Source organism: Chelonia mydas, chromosome 1 (assembly GCF_015237465.2).
Source record: "Chelonia mydas isolate rCheMyd1 chromosome 1, rCheMyd1.pri.v2, whole genome shotgun sequence".
In the NCBI taxonomy this organism is placed as follows: Eukaryota; Metazoa; Chordata; order Testudines; family Cheloniidae; genus Chelonia; species Chelonia mydas.
In genome coordinates, this window is record NC_057849.1 from 330,113,015 (window position 1) to 330,129,861 (window position 16,847).

At 42.4% G+C, this 16,847-nt stretch overlaps 1 protein-coding gene across 14 annotated transcripts in view; it reads right to left on the reverse strand.

Moving 5' to 3' along the window:
* The window catches only part of LOC102935534 (semaphorin-3D), a 188,660-nt gene that overhangs the window by 28,676 nt on the left and 143,137 nt on the right, over positions 1-16,847 (reverse strand). For all 14 annotated transcript variants that reach the window (XM_037889257.2, XM_037889263.2, XM_037889255.2 and 11 more), the window contains 2 exons: positions 3,950-4,172; positions 930-1,018 (listed from right to left, as the gene is read on the reverse strand). In XM_037889257.2, coding sequence (XP_037745185.1) covers positions 930-1,018; positions 3,950-4,172 — 312 coding nt within the window. The remainder of the gene's footprint in view (positions 1-929; positions 1,019-3,949; positions 4,173-16,847) is intronic.

Sequence of the window (16,847 nt, forward strand, 5' to 3'; positions counted from 1 at the left end):
AGTTAGAAAGATCGACTACGACCCCACTGTTCTTGGGCTTGCACTGCACTTAGGGGAGAGTCTATGAAAAAAAGGGCAGATGGTAGGGAGAAAGGAAAACACTAATGAAACAGTAAGGTGAAAAATGAAGTAGAGCTGGATACAATGAAAAGGGAACAGCGAGAGACTGCCAAAAAGGAGGAGAGAGAAACACTGGAATGAAAAAATAAATCAGCAGGCACATTCTATTTTCCATTACTCTGGTGTAAATCCAAATCAACTCCACTGCCATCAACAGAGTTAATCAAGATTTATGTCAGTGTAATAGAGAGCAGAATTTGGCCCAGGGTATATACCATTTACAGGCAACTCACTGGAGCTGGCTTGACTCTCTCTGACGTTCTACAGTCATTGCGAACCCCAAGCACACAAAAACCTTGAATCAGGCTCCAGAATAAACCCACCCCAAAACAAAACAAATCAAGAGATTGATTTAAAAATCATTAGACTTTAAAAAACAGCAGATATTTTGTTCATTTTATTTGCCTTATGTTTTTTGTTTGTTTTGTTTTTCACCTTCATCATTTGTGTTTCAAGGTTTTCTGCGTGCCCATGAGGGTTGAAAACATTTTTAAGTGATAATGGGGATTGCAGGACGTCAGAAGCTGAGGCTTTAGGAAAAACACTAAAAATCAAGCAGTGTTGGTGAGATGGGTGATAAAACTGCAAGAGTTAGCAGGGGTTTCCTAGGAGCTTGAAAATTCATGTTCTTTTTGATTCAATCACCTTTGGAAAAGCAAAGAATCTCAATGCTAAAAATAAAATAAGTCTGGGAACTTGCACTAGTTCCGAGAAATGAATTGCTTCAGAGGTTAAACTCCTCAAGGCTTAAAACTCCCCTAAACTATTCTCTGATGCTGTTTAAACACTCAGTGGCTGGTAAAGCTTACCTTGAAAATCTGCAGCTCTTCCAGTACTACCTCCTCCATAGTCCACTTCTCCTTTGTAATACTCACAACTTTCAGTACCGTTCCTGTGTCTGAAACAAAGGGATGTAGTATACAAAGCAGTAGTTGTGTTTCAGCGTTGACATACAGTTCTGTTGCTAACTGACTTCATATTGACTCCCCTTCCCATTCTTTTTCTAAGTGATGCTCTAAACTGCAGTTATAAAGAAGATAATAAAGGAAACTAGACATCAGAGATCCTGTTTAATGTAGTCAAGAATTTGCTTTTTAGATACGTCTGTCCATCCCAGGTACTTGTATGGCCCCCAGCACTATAGTGTCTGCGCAACTCACAATTTTTAATGTATTTAACCTTAGAATGCTCTGTGAGACAGAGCTATTATCCCCATTTTACAGATGGGGGACTGAAGCACAGCAAGACTTGCCCAATCTCACATGAGAAACATGTGGGGGAAGCAAGGAATTGAACCAGGGTCTATTGAGCCCCACTCTAGTGCCTTAGCTACTGTACCATCTTTCTTTTTCAGTAAGAATTTATTTATTTAAACGGTTTTAAGGACGATAAAGGGCCTAAAGTCCTTTGCTGAATAGGGAGCCTTAGTGACTACCTAGGCAGCATGGTGTGATCATACTTAAAACTGAATTGAAGTGCTTTTAAAATCAAACTAAACAGTTGTTTAAGATCCCACAGCGTTAAGGGTGGAACCTCACACCTGCTGAGGCCCAAATGTGGGATGTGTTATGTGCCAGTGACCCAAAGTCAGGGATACAGAAATGTTACTAATGCAGCAATTTAAATTGCAATGGGATCCCTTATTTTAATGTAAACAACTCTTTGGATCACCTCAGCTCCAAGAGTCCGCATTTCTTCTTTAAATAAATCCAACCATAATAGTGAAGGGACACCAAAGCTGTGTGGCATTTACGTATTTGGGCTTGCAATGAGTGATGCCCTTGAAAATGAAGCCCAGTTGAGAGTTGTGCCTGAACAAGGCCCTTTGCAACAGTCACATCCCACTTGGCCCTAACAGGGGACTCGTGCTGCATAAAGCCTTGTGCGTGGGTTGCACGTTTTCCTGACAGAATACATGATAGCACACAGGGAGGCAGGTTGGAAGTCTAGGGAACTGAGTATTGGACTGAGTGCATGCTGGAGTTCTAACCCCACCTCTGTCATTGACTCACTGGGTGGGTTTCAGAAACTCTGGGCCTCAGTTTCCCAAACTCAGCATGAATTAAAACACCTCCCTATCTCAAAGGGGAGATGAAATTCATTGACATTTGCAAATCCCTTTAAAAATACCAGGTTTGGTCATCTCCTGGGACTCCCCAGTGGTGTGAATTCCAGTTGATGTAGTCCCAGCATTGCAAGGGGGCTAGCCAATCCTGCCCCCAAAACTCACAGGCTGGTGAAGGGGCATGGCCTGGATGTCTGGAAGATGCAAGGCAGGATTGAATCAAGCCCATTCAGTACTAAATATTATGTGTAGTATTAAAACAACAAATAAAACAAGTAGTATTAAAACAACAAAAATACATTTTAAAGCAAAGTATGAGACTACAGCTGATGACATCCCTAGCACTTCAAGTGGAAGCTAGAAAATGTCACTACCTGCCTTCTGTGTCAGAAATGTCCACATTCTTATCTAGGCTTACATAGATAAAAAGGGCTGCAGCTGAAATATCTATACATAACAGGCAACCTCTCTAAATTCTCCAGCAGTGTTGGTTAAACATATTCAAACATATTTGAAGCTCCTGATCTTCTGGTGGCCAAAACTTCCCGAGTTATTTGGTGTATTTTTATGGACTCATTGTATAATCTTTGAAATATTATCTTTCAGCCTGATTTTCCACAGGATAGATTTAAAATATAACATGAAATAAAACCATGTACTTCTGGAGAAAAAAAATAGCTCACTTTTTAACTAAAAGGTGCTGGAGCTGATAATTTTCTCTCTATTCAAATTACTAGTGACTACATGGTACCTAGCCACCTCCAAATCTCTACCCTAAAGAAGAATTACATTGAAGAATTAGATGTCAGTGCTATCTATGAATAGCTAACCCGACAGGAGGTTATTGATCTAATTTAAGTTCATTTTGTATGAAAACCTACGGCAGTAGAGGATAGCACAAAACAATGCAAATTCTAGAACAAGCCAAAACAATATTCCATGTGTTAGGCAGCAAATCTACCTTTTTCAAATGGATGTATAATTTTTTCATAACTGTTCAGCATGTGTAACATGTGAACAATCGTGTGTGTGCATGTTGTGTGTACGCTTCAGATGTAACTTTTATATTTGAATTGTAGGGGTTTCATGGTATTTGAAAGTGCATGATTACTTTCCTCCTTTGATTGCTGTCAGAAAGACTTCATTCAGAGAGGCAAAGCAATGAAGGTTCTCCATGATCAGGGCAGTGCTTGTTCCTGGACAGCCAACTGTGCTGTGAGAGCAAGCCACCCTGAAGTTCTTCCTCATGCTAAAATCCCAGTCCATCTCACTCTTCACTTGTTGGCCTGAAGTGTATGGATGCTGGAAGACACCTCATGACACCTTGTTTGCTAGTAAAATTAGTACTTGCGAGAAAGGCTGAGTCGAAAGCCCTGGAGACTTAAGTCCTGCACCTGAGGGGTCGTTGGCTTTGAAATTCACTCCCGTCCCCAGTTTTGTCCCAAATAGTCCAAATTTGTTGAACTGCAGGGCATGCTGCAAAATTCATCTATGTGGTAAAGGGGAGGCAGTATGGCCTACTGGAGTGTGACTCAGGAGACCTGGGTTCTATTCTTGGATCTGCCATTGGCCTGTTGGGTGATTTTGGGCAAGTCACTTCACCACTCTGTGCCTCAGTTTCCCCATCTGTAAAATGGGAATCATGTTACCTCTTTGGTAAATGGAAAGATTCTTGATAGATGAGGACCCCAAATGATCTTCTTTAACCTATTTAGCTTTCCTATGATATTGCCCTTGAAGAACCATGAGAACTCTTTAATTTACCTGTGCCTAGGAATATAACATCATACTGCCCATCTTCTGCCATGACATGATCCACCACAATCTGTGTCAGCCTGTAGTCCACATTGATTCTAGTAAATACAGGTCCTCCAGTCACTGGGTAAACCGACTTGTACATCAATGGATGGCGTTTTATAAAGCTAACAACATCATCTGGAAAATCTCTGGTAGATTTAATCAACGGGTCGTAAGTTTTGCTTGGGCACTGAACACAAGAAAGGGGAAAAGAAGATAAAAAAGAGAACATTAAGAAAAAATATGGATTACTTTGAAGCGTTCATTTCTGTGTTAGGAAAACTTATTCACAAACAGTGCAGGGAGATAAATGAAAGTTTAGTATAACTGAAAAAAACGTCTCACTCACTTGGAAACAGAGTTTAACGTATTGGGTGCTACACAGAGCCCACTGAAGTCAGTGGGAGTTGCTGGGTGCTAAGCCCTATTGAAAAATGAACCACTTGTTTAGATGCCTAAATACGGAATTAGGAGTGTAACTTTAGACAACCATTGTTTTTAAACCTTGGCTTTTGTGTGTATATTGTAACTGTCTATAAAGCATGAATGACAGCGATAAACCCAAGATTTCATCCAGAGGGAACGTAATTTGGCCTAGAATTGGAATAGCTCAATGGTGTTTCAAGTTTTCTAGTCACCAGTGCTTGGAAGCACACTGGGCTGTTCAAAAAGGCCATCCAAGAACTCTCTGCATTGGGGTCTTCAGCTTGCCACTTTCCCCCTTGTTTTTCTACTTCCCTCTCCTCGTCTTTTCATTTTTCGTGTCTTTAAAAGCCTGTCCCTTTTATCCTCATTTCTGTTTTTCTCCGCTCCCACTGATTTTCCTTTAGCTTCTAAAACTCTCTGAAACTTTATCATTTGTTTCCACTATTCCATTGCCACTTCTCAGTAATATAAATTTCAGACCCTTGCACTAACATGCTCTTTCACAAACGCAATGCAGTTTCTGGTGTCACTTATTCACCTGGACAATCCAGCAATCCTTTCTCAGGCAGAACTTCCATTGAAGTCAGTGGGAGTGCAGGTCAGTTGCCAGTTTGAGATAGTAAGGATTGGCAGGCCGTGTTAGTAGGAAGTCTTTGTCTAGGAGGCACTATATGAAGCTCTAATAGGGGCTATAGGAATTCAAGCACTCAGACTCTATTTTCCTCCATTCAAGTAAAAGGTCTTTTTAAAGGTATTAAACTTATTAAAAAAAGTTACCTTTGGGACTTAAGATATATCAGTAAATAGGTGTGAAGACCACAATCGAAGAGCCTGTCTGTGCCCTCTTCTAACAGACTGTGTGACAATTACAGCTATCATTACGTTTATACTACTATCACCAATCATGGTGTCAAGGGTTACTGAATTTATTAATTATTACTATTATTGATCTGGTCCATGCCAGCAGTGTGCTCAGAGTTGTATGTGGCACATTTTAAAGGGCTTTTCAACAGACATTTGGATAATGAAGAGTGAACAGTTTTCAGCCAAAACGATAAAGCAACATAAGAAAAAACACCCAGAAATTTCTGGTGTTCAAGATTTTTGTAACTATTTTCAATGTTAAAAGTGTTGAAAGGGAGATACGCTCAATTCTGGAAGAGCTAGAGGCCCATTGTTTAACAAGGAGTCAGACAAGTGAGTCAGATTGTTTAACAAGGAGTCAGACAAGTGAACTGTGTATGGAATAGAGGGAGAAAGGAAAGACCTGTTACGTTGTCTACCCATTTTATTTCGATTGGTGTGTGTTTTTCAACAGTTAGCCTACTGTGCCCTCTGGTGGTTTTCAATGGAAAATCCCCAGCTTCTTAAATCTGAATTGCCTGGATACAAATACAAGACATGCTTCTTTTCATCACTGTCTGTGCTGTTGCTTAATTGTTTAGGGCCATAGGATACCCTGATCTACACATCACAGAGCAGGGTAAAATGATGCAGAAAAGATCCCAAACTTAAGGGGAGAAGTGTAAACAGAAGTATTCCAGAAGATTGTCTCAAGAGACCACAGAGACCAAACAGCAGATCTCTCTCGCCAAGGCTGGGGTTCTGTAGCGCTGGTGCAGTGGGGCTGAACAGGGGAGCAGTCACTCTTTAGTGGCCTGTACCCTGGCACATTTCCTAATGGGAATCTACTCAAAAGTTACAGCTGCTAAAACACCACCGTCTGCATTACTGAAGAAGAACTGTTTTATCATTCTCCCCTTGTTATGCCTTTGTCTTTTATACAGCTCTCTTCGACTATTTTTCTCTTGCGTAGGGAGTTGCAGACGATGATCAAGCCACCTTTTATCTTTCTCTTGTATAACATAATCAGGTTGAGATCCTTGTGTCTCTCGTCGTAAATCAGGTTTTCCAGATCCCAAATCATTCCTGTAGCTTTTCTCTGAACCTTCTCCAGTTTTTCAGCACCCTTTTTTATAGCCTGGACACCAGAACTGGGCACAGCATTCTGACTGATGAAGGCCTTTAAAGTGAATATTGCTGCTTACTATATTACATTTAAAACAGTCATACTATGTACGATAAATACTATGCCAAGGATTGAGCCTTCTCCTCCCTTCATGGTTTGTGTGCATTACTAGCATTCAGGTAACAATCAGACTTATTTTGCAGATAAAGTAGAGACTTTCTGGCAAATGATTACTGAGGTCCCTCTTTTGATAACTAGACAGCTACACGGAACAAAGTTATTCTGCCAGATCAATACCAGATCTGCACTCTGACAGTGCTCTGTATACATGCATTGAACTTCCATTGATATCAGGGATAGTTCTATATATGCACAGCAGGGAAACCACAAGATCAGAGCCAGGCCTGCCGACGCGGGAGAGGAGGGGGAAAGGGGCAATTGCTATGGAGCACAGGCAATTTAAAAGGACCTGGGGGCCCCCGGCCACTGCTGCCGGCAGCAAAGTGGAGCTAAGGCAGGCTTCCTGCCCTCCCTCACTCTGTGTCACTCCCTGAAGTGGCTGGAATGGCCCTCTGGTGGGTGCGGGGTGGGGCAGGGGTTCTCTGCGTGCTACCCCCACACAACGTTGACTCCGCAGCTCCCATTGGCTGGGAACTGCGGCCAATGGGAGCTGCAGAGGTGGTGCCTGCGGGCAGCAGCACACGAAGACTCCCTGAGCTCCCCGCCTAGGAGCCGCTGCCAGAGGGGTGTGCCAGTCGCTTTCGGGAGCCACCCGGGGTAAGTGCTGACCTCCTGCCTCCCTCCTACACCCCAACCCCCTGCCTCAGCCTAGAACCCGCACCCAAACTCCCTCCCAGAGCCCGTACTCCACACCCCCTCCCGCAACCAAACTCCCCGCCCCAGCCTAGTGAAAGTGAGTGAGCGTGGGGGAGAGCGAGCGACAGAGGGAGGAGGGAATGGAGTGAGCAGGGGGTGGGGCCTTGGAGAAGTGGCGGGATAGGGGCATGGCCTCAAGGAAGGGACGGGGCAGGGGCAGAGCAAGGGTCTTTGGGTTTGCACAATTAGGTAATTGGCAACCCAACTGGGAGAGCATATGGAAACCCTGGCTGTGCCAGAAGAGCGAGCCCACCAGCACAGCTGCAGTTCACTGGGCACCAGCCAGAGCAGGCCCAGTACCGCCCAAATGTCAGGCGGACTGTGTCCGCACGGGCGCAGCTTGTGCATGCGTGGGGACCACTGACCATTCTGCCCTGGGGCCTGGAATTGCTGTTGGCGGGTCTGATCGGAGCAGAGACCAGCTGTGTAAACCAGGTCGGAGACATTTGTCCTTTAAGTGGATCCTATATTCATATCTAAATTCAATCTGTACAGTCTAGTCCAGCCAAAAAGACAAATTAGCTTGAAGTTTGGCTTGTGGTAAACACAGCTAGTAACTATTCTCTGCAAATAAAGGGAGTTTTATCTGCATATAAAACTGCACAAGTCTCCTAAGAGAGAAACTAGTTAGGAAAAAAGTAACTTTTGACTAAGGGTAATATTTTCAAAAGCACCTAAATGACCTAGTAGCCTAAATCCCATTTTTCCAAAGTGATTTAGGGCCAGACTTTTAAATGTATTTAGATGCCTAAAGAAACAAATATTAGGAACTCAATAGGAATTAGGCATAGCTGCAATTTTTGGTGTCTAAATACTTTTAAAATCTGGCTTTTAGGCAGTTAGGAGCCTAAGTCTTATTGAAAGTCATTGCAGTTTAGTGCCTACTATGGCCCAGATTTTAAGATATTTAGTCACCTAACTCGCACTGTGCTTGTGTCACTTTTGACTACGCCTAAATTACATAGGAGGTTTTGAAAGTTTTACACTAGATTCTTGAGGTGTTACATCAGTGAAAGGCAGAACTGCACTCTACATCATCATGTACCCAGTGTCCCATCATTTAGCGTCAACCTACAATTTGATGTGCCACTGTGGCTAAAAATTAAAGACTCAACTGGAAAATACAGTGGCTCTTGCATTACTACCGTGTGATAGTTATTCACTGGGCATCTCTGGAGAGTTTGGCACAAGCAAAGAAAGACAAGGACATATGTCAATTGGATACTGTAAAAGTCTCCTTTGGAAATATATTTTCATTTGCTGTGAGTTATTCTTAGTGGCATTTTGCCAGCATTTGCATATGGTCTTTATCCTCTGGTTTTCTGAGCAGGATCTCCCATGTTCCATTGTCTGATGTGCTTTCACAAACAAAAGCCATTACAAGGTTATTCCCTGAAGGTTGGCTATAGTGAGATTCATTTGTGAAGAAAATGATGTAATTTTAATTCAGGGAATTTCTGACGGAATAATTTGTTTTGATATTATGTAGCAAAGAGAAATACAGAGTGTGTGTGATGAACCTAAAAATCCATTCACAGGCTAGTCAAAACCCTTTTGATTTCCAGAGAAATTCAAAAGGCTCTAGAGTGTCAGCAGAAAAAATTCAGATAGAACAATAGCTGTAAACAAACCAAGCCACAGCTAAACAGTACATTTTCAGGGCAGCCGTCAGGGAAATTTCTCTTTATCCCCATCCTTCTGAACAATCCAAATTTAATCCTCCTCCAATTTACACTGTTTTGGGTACTCAGTAACTGATTACAATGGTGTAGTTATACATTTAGGGGTTGAGGCAAAGCCCATGGAACCGAATGAAAAGATTTTCATTTTCTTCACTGGTACCAACTATCAGAGGGATAGCCGTGTCAGTCTGTATCCACAGAAACAACGAGGAGTCCGGTGGCATCTTAAAGACTAACAGATTTATTTGGGCATAAGATTTCATGGTTAAAAAACCCACTTCTTCAGGTCCACGCCTCTGAAGAAGCGGGTTTTTTACCCACAAAAGCTTATGCCCAAATGAATCTGTTAGTCTTTAAGGTGCCACCGGACTCCTTGTTATTTTCTTCTCTGGAGTTTGGATCAGCATAAGTGAGAGTAGAATCAGGCCAGATTCCCGGGTTCCAGATATTCAATAGCTCCCCATTGATGGAATTTATTTTTCCCTCCTTTGTATATTTTTCTGTCATCTGCATTATCACTAGCTAAATATGTTATACTTTATATGGCACAGTCCACATCTTCTAGAGCTTTTTGCGTGGCTCCTCTATTCACAAATGAATCCCAGCCACTCTGTTTTTTTCTGAATACCATGTTGAAAATCTAAGTTAGCAGGAAAGACTGGAAGATGTGATAGATGTTCTGAGAGCTAGAATGTGAGACATTTAAACATCTTGCTAGAAATGTCTATGTGGAAGAACACAAGACGTAGGAGAGGTGACATCACCTGCTATCATCTGTGGGATTGAGAGCAAAATGTCTACCAATCTGGAATTGAAATAATTATATTACTCCCAAAGGCCTGGATCCTGCAGTGTGTAGTGTCAGCAGATCCCCGCCCATTTATTTCAATGGGCCACCATGGATGCTTGCACACAGTAGTTGGCTGGAGTGGGGTCTATTGTGACTTCAGTGGGCTTTGGATCATGTCCTAAAACAGCCTGACCATTAAGAACAGCTGACCAGGTGCAACCCTGTTGTGCTTGGCAAAGCTAGCTGTGCCCAGAGACATCTCTGTCAGTGGCACGGGGTACTGCAGAAGGGAATGAAAAATGATTCTCAACCACCAACAGGAATTTGGCAAGTCACCAAACAGCTCCACCCATCATTACAGAACAATCTATGTAGGCTTGGGCTTCCTTTCATACTAATCAGCATGACACATGATGTTACGGGCTAGGCAGCACAGTGGGTGAGTGTAGTAGCTTTTCACCTCTTGAAAGCTGAGGTCACATCCTGACATATGTCACAAGTGAAAATGAGAGGGGTGATCTCCACCCATTCCATAGAGGACATTAGTGTACATACAGAAGGACCAGAGGGTGTGTCAGATATGGACACGCATCTTCCACTGAAGTCAGTGACAGTTCTAAATTCACATCAGAGGGCACAGGACTGGAACATCAGGGATGTTGCACGTGAAGACTGGAATTCTGCTTTATATAGGTTCTTATAATAGTCTCATCACTTTAGTATCTGAGAGCCTTCCAGTAGTGTATTAAGTGATGTGACTAGCATCTGTCAGGGGAGGATTAGTTTAGCAGTGGGTGGAAGCCTACAAAGAACATATCCAGAGTGTAAGTCACTCTTGCAAGATTTGTTAGTTCTTTGCTTTTATGAAAGATAACTTCACAAACACACAAGTTAAATGTTTTACAAAAAAACACACATACTGTGCACACATATTCAGCTACTGTGTAAAATTTGATTCACAAAACATTAAGGGATTGATTCAACACCCATTAAAGTCAATGGGAGTCTTTTGATGGACTTCAATGGGAGTTTGATTAGACCCTATTTGCTTTGGGTCCAATTATTATCCTGGTTACACTAACATAAATGCTGTAGCAGCTTCACCAAAATTGCTGGGAGTTACTCCGAATTTACACAGGTACAGCTGAGAGTTAGGAGTTGCCCATTGGTTAGGGAGATAGTGTAGCGCACTGTACTTGGACTCAGGATCTCAGGGTTTTACTCCCAGCTCTACCACTGGCCTGCTGGGTGACTTCAGGCAAGTCTCTTTGCATCTCAGTTTCTGCATCTGTAAAATGGGGACAATGATATTTACCTTGTTTATAGATCACTTAGATGTATTATTATTTTGCGCAATTCTAGATTAAATTGTCCACTCTAGTATGGGAGGAGATGAAACTTCAGAAGCTCCACAAATATGATGGGGAAAAGACACCACAACAGATGATCTACAAAGATGTTTTTTAAAATTTTCTCATATAGACTATGCTACAGACTAGGGACCGAATGGCTAGGCAGCAGTTCTGCAGAAAAGGACCTAGGGGTTACAGTGGACGAGAAGCTGGATATGAGTCAACAGTGTGCCCTTGTTGCCAAGAAGGCCAATGGCATTTTGGGCTGTATAAGTAGGGGCATTGCCAGCAGATCAAGGGATGTGATCGTTCCCCTCTATTCGACGCTGGGGAGGCCTCATCTGGAGTACTGTGTCCAGTTTTGGGCCCCACACTACAAGAGGGATGTGGAAAAATTGGAAAACGTCCAGCGGAGGGCAACAAAAATGATTAGGGGACTGGAACACATGACTTATGAGGAGAGGCTGAGGGAACTGGGATTGTTTAGTCTGCAGAAGAGAAGAATGAGGGGGGAATTGATAGCTGCTTTCAACTACCTGAAAGGGGGTTCCAAAGAGGATGGATCTAGACTGTTCTCAGTGGTAGCAGATGACAGAACAAGGAGTAATGGTCTCAAGTTGCAGTGGGGGAGGTTTAGGTTGAATTAGGAAAAACCTTTTCACTGGGAGGGTGGTGAAGCACTGGAATGGGTTACCTAGGGAGGTGGTGGAATCTCCTTCCTTATAAGTTTTTAAAGTCAGGCTTGACAAAGCCCTGGCTGGGATGATTTAGTTGGGGATTGGTCCTGCTTTGAGCAGGTGGTTGGACTAGATGACCTCCTGAGGTCCCTTCCAACCTTGATATTCTGTGATTCTATGGCGTCAGACAGATGGATGCCAATGTATCGCTTTGATCAATTAAAGAAAACAAAAAACAGAATAACAAAACAAAACACCATCAGTGTATCTCTGCGTAGAGAGACAGCACAAAATATGCAGGCGGGATCCACAGGGAGGTTTAGAAAGCAGCATTTTGCACTAATATTGCTGACATGTCATGCAAGCCCACTGGCTAGGCACACACAGGAAGCAGCAAAACAGCAAGATGGTCAAGGACCAACCTCTTTTTTTTTTTTTTTTAAAGAAAGGGAAATATTTTTTAAAAGGCTCAGATTCAAATGCCTGGCTGATGCCTGATCCTAGAGTGACCCACAAGAGGAAAAATGTTAGTTCAGGTGGTGTTTGGAATCAGCCGCTCCTCTGTTCAAGGTTCCACTTCTTGCCCCAAACATGCTGCATCACGTTTCCTGTTAACGCGCTGGCATTGTCGATATTAAGGAATAAATTGAGAGAATTGCTTTTAGGTGGACGGGAATAAGAAGGATCCGCTAAGTGCCCTTGACTTTGCAGGTGGCACCGTAGAGCTCTCTGTAAAGCTTTGCAAGTGCAAAAGGCAACTAAGATTCGCTGAGTTCAGAAAATCTGCTGTTAACTCAAAGGTGATTCATATCAGGGAAAGCGTATTAGTAAGGAGGTGGAGGAGGTTTCTTCAGGAAAACAACATAAAGTAAAATGTTTCACTTGATTAGGCAGCCCAATTACAGTGTGGAGATCAAAGGAGAGCTGAATTGGAGAAGTGAGGAATGCATTCCAACCTATAAAGATCAGGAGCAAGAGGGAGATTAGTCTACAAATAATAAATGACACCTGTGTAACCTCAATGTTTTATACACATGCTTATTACAGCAGGAAAGCCAACCAGAGAGCGGGCTAGTGGGAGTTTTTGGCGGAGAGTGTTGGCTTTGAAGGATGCTTCCCTTGGGGTTCAGTCTTGTTAGAATGAGATGTACAGCACCCCCACTATCTGCATCAAAACTGCAGAGGGGACAAGAGATGTGAAATATGATCAGTGTTAGATGTTATGGTGAGGAGCTCTACAGAAAAGTGAGAGACCCAGAGTAAGGAAGAGATCACATCTGAAAATCTCATTTTAGTTTTAATCATTTTACAGTTTTAAAAAAAATGTAACGCTCTGAAAAACAAAGAACCCAGAAACCCAGGATTTTGTGAGGTGCTTAGATACCAGTGATTATAGCCATAATAGTAGACAGATTAAAAGACTTTTCCCCTAATTTAATAAAAATCCTGCTCTTCTGTCTTCTACCTGACATCAGAACTTTATCAAGGCCTGATTATAAATGTGAAAATCTTCAGAATACATTTTAAACAGAGTTTTTGGAGATTTAGTCCTGGTCTTCTTCTAATGTTAATGGTAGCTTCCTAGCTGAATCCTTAGGTAGTGTTTTCTAGTGACAACAGCAGTTATGCAATCTCAATTTCCAAGAGGTGAAAGAAAATCAGAATGAAGTAGGCTTGCTTTTCAAATGGACCTTCATTTCAGATCTGCCTAATGTTATTTTTGATTTGTCCCTTTCTTCAGCTCCCAAATTCCAGCATACTGTATTTCAGTTATTTCACCCTTGTTTAATTTCCATTATTTCCTGGAGCTTCCAATTAACACCAGTGGGACAGGCCCGGCCAAAAGAGGCATACATCACACACTGACCAAGCCTAGGAGAGTGGTGTATCAATGGTCCCTGAATTAACACCAGAGGGCAGGCAAACAATGCAAGAAAGAAACTGAAGCAAACAAGGGATCCTGCTGCTTCTATACAGTTTAGCATTGTGGAGTCATGATGTCATGGTCATGCTGGGAGTTTATCGCTAACACAAATTGCCACAGGAAGCATTTTGTCAAAATTTCAATATCAGCGTGGTCACAGCATATATAGTGAGCAGCTTTATTTACTTAGGAGATAACGTTAGTTGAGTAGAATGTTAAATTAGGATAACAGTCTCCAGCTTCTGTATAAATGCTTAAAGGAAGCCAACACATCTCTGGAAGCCCAACATCAAAGGGAATACATTTCACAGTGTATTCATTTTTTAAGCAACCCATAGCATATAACATAAGAAATATAATGAATCCAGGAAGAGCTCTGTACACCCTAATTGTGTCTTAGCCCTTATACAGATCTTTTTATTTTCCAAATACCAATTTATTAAGGGCTAAATTGTACCTATTTTGCATAGCCCTGAGCAGTACTAAGCTACCCCATGCTAGAGGGACCACAGGTAACATTTGACCTTGAGCGGTAGTGACTCCAGCATCCAGAGAACACTCAAAATGCAACACACTTAAGACATGCAGCATACCTCACCTCCTATCCCCCGATGTGCATAGCAAAGTTTACTGACTGGCATATAGGCAGGGAGGAATCATATTTCCAACTACATCTCGTCCCCTCTTTTGGGTTCTGTACTACATGGTGGAGGGTCTTGGTATTAACTCTGTGCTCCCTTGATCAGAGGGGCTGCAAATCTGCCCAGAACCTTATGTGGGAGTATAACACAAAGGGAGTTTCCTCTCCCTCAAAGTTTAAGACTATTCATATCCAGGGTTTTGGTTTAGCCTATTACAAGATGCGGGCCCTGCCACTTAATTTGAATTTGGATCCTGATTCAGGTCATCATTATCATCAAGGCACCTCTCAAAGGGATGTAGTCTCCTTGCAGATCAAGCACCACTGGGATCAGTCTCTAGCTAGGTCCTTAGAATAATCTGGCTGGATGTTCAGTCTATGTCCATCATTGGCCATCTCACTGCATCACCAAATCTTTTGGTGACCATGTGATCTTGATCTGAGCAGCTGCATTCCTTGGTAAACAGGTTTTGTAATTTGTTGGTCTTCCTCCTATTATATCCATACCAGGAAAGCTGGCGAAATTGAACTAGTGCTGATGGACATCCATTGCTGGGTTTGGCTACAAATATCCTCATTGCTGACTGTGTCCTACCACTTAATATGGAGCTGAAATGGCCAAGACTTTCTCTGCCACTGAGGAAAAAATGCCCAATGAAAACTTGTGAAAGGGCCATTCCTGTATCCTGAGTGTTGGCAGCATATGTAAAATTGGGCCTGGAATGTTCAAACTTTGTCCGAAACAGCTAAGCCACTCTCCTCGTCAAGCTGTTGAAAAGTCTGAAGGTTGATATCTGTGCCTTATCTGAAGCACGCTGCCCAGAACCACCGAAAAGAAGAGTTGAGAACTGTACGTTTTTGTTCTCATGCTGCCCTCAGGGGTTGCTTGAGCAGACTGGCTATTGTACTTTCACCCAGTGCCCAAACAGAACTGCAGCTGTGATGGATAATTAATGAGCAATTTATCCTAACTGGGGTACTAAATACTAAATCCCCAAATTTCAGAGATGTTCAGATCTGGGATAATTCCATCTCAGTAAAGACAAAAGATTCCAGTATTAAAAATACTAAATATAAATAGATATAATGTAAACATGTACTACTGTATTATTAAAGTAAATTATTGTAACCACTTTGAGAGCACTTTCTTCTCTAACAGCCATATCCCCTACTCAACCCTTGTTCAGGAAAACTCTTACTGACGTCTACTGACAAAAGATTGAGTCAGGAGGCCCTTAGTATTTGACCCTAACTTTTTATGGAACCATTCTCTCATAGCTGTTATCAGGTGCTTAAAGGAAGTAGCTGCAGACTTACGGGAAGGGTTATGGAAAGTATCAGTTTATCTTTAAATCTTGCAACCTTTAAAATTCTTTCAGATGTGGACATCCAAACCAGTGAAACAGATCAGTGCTGACAGGATCACTGACACACACACTTCCTTCCTTGTGAATCTCAGTTCATGCATGTGATGGCTAATACACAAAAAAAAGATCCCTCTAGGCAGGGCAGAAGTTTTAGTATATTCATCTTTCTTGGGCATGGCAGGAGTTTCAGACGAGTAATTCCAATGATATAGACAGCATGGGCCTGTGACAGTTTCTGGTTTTGTGGGCACTGTTTTATGCCTATGAGTAACTGCACCTGCATTTTTTAGTAATGAGCTGTGAGTGCAAGCGTTGGTTCGTTCTCTGGTCCAAATTGTCAAATGTGGCTTCTACTTTTGGGTACCTCAAATTCTGGATGGCAGTTAGAGACACTTAGTGCCTGATTTCTGAATCTCACCTCCCATGTATTCTGCTCAGGCCCTGGGTATTTCTGGTTGGGCAACCATAAACTGCGGCGTCATTCCAAATTAAAGGACTCGATTGAAAATCTGGATCAAAATGCCTACCTGTTTGCATGTACATAAAAGGGTGGGCTGCCCCCTTATGAGCCAGGGGCTGGGTGTTCCCTACAAAGGGCTGAGAGAGCTCCACTGGAAGGGGAGCTATTGAAAGGAAGTAGGTTTCTGTGGCTGGGCCAGGAATAGGAGATAGAAGAGCAAAGGAAAAGGCCTCAGGGGTAATGCAGCCTGTGTTGGTCAGAGGAATAGCGTTTTGTGTTTCTGTGAGTTTTGTGTTCGAACTGATAAACTGTGCCCTGCGGCATGGGCCTGAAAGAGACTTTGGGCATGACATTAGTCCTTCCTGGGTTGGGCAGACAAGCAGCTTATACTGTGCTCGTATTTATCACAGATGTCTAATAACTATTGGTTCCTGCAGACAGCTGAGAAAAGAAGGGGGTGGGGTGGGAATAAAGGAGAAATGGGGGATGACCAGAATACATAGGAGTGAGAGATGGACTGAAAGGAAGAGCAAAAATTAGATAGTGAATTATTGCCTGAGACAGAGGCAACATCAGGCCATAAAATATGTACTTGCTTTACTCTGTCACGTAATCAGTTTCTCACAGCAATGTGTGATTGTGTAGGATCATGGATAGGAAGAGAAAAGGCCCATAAGACAATCTCTATTAAGATGTGGATTA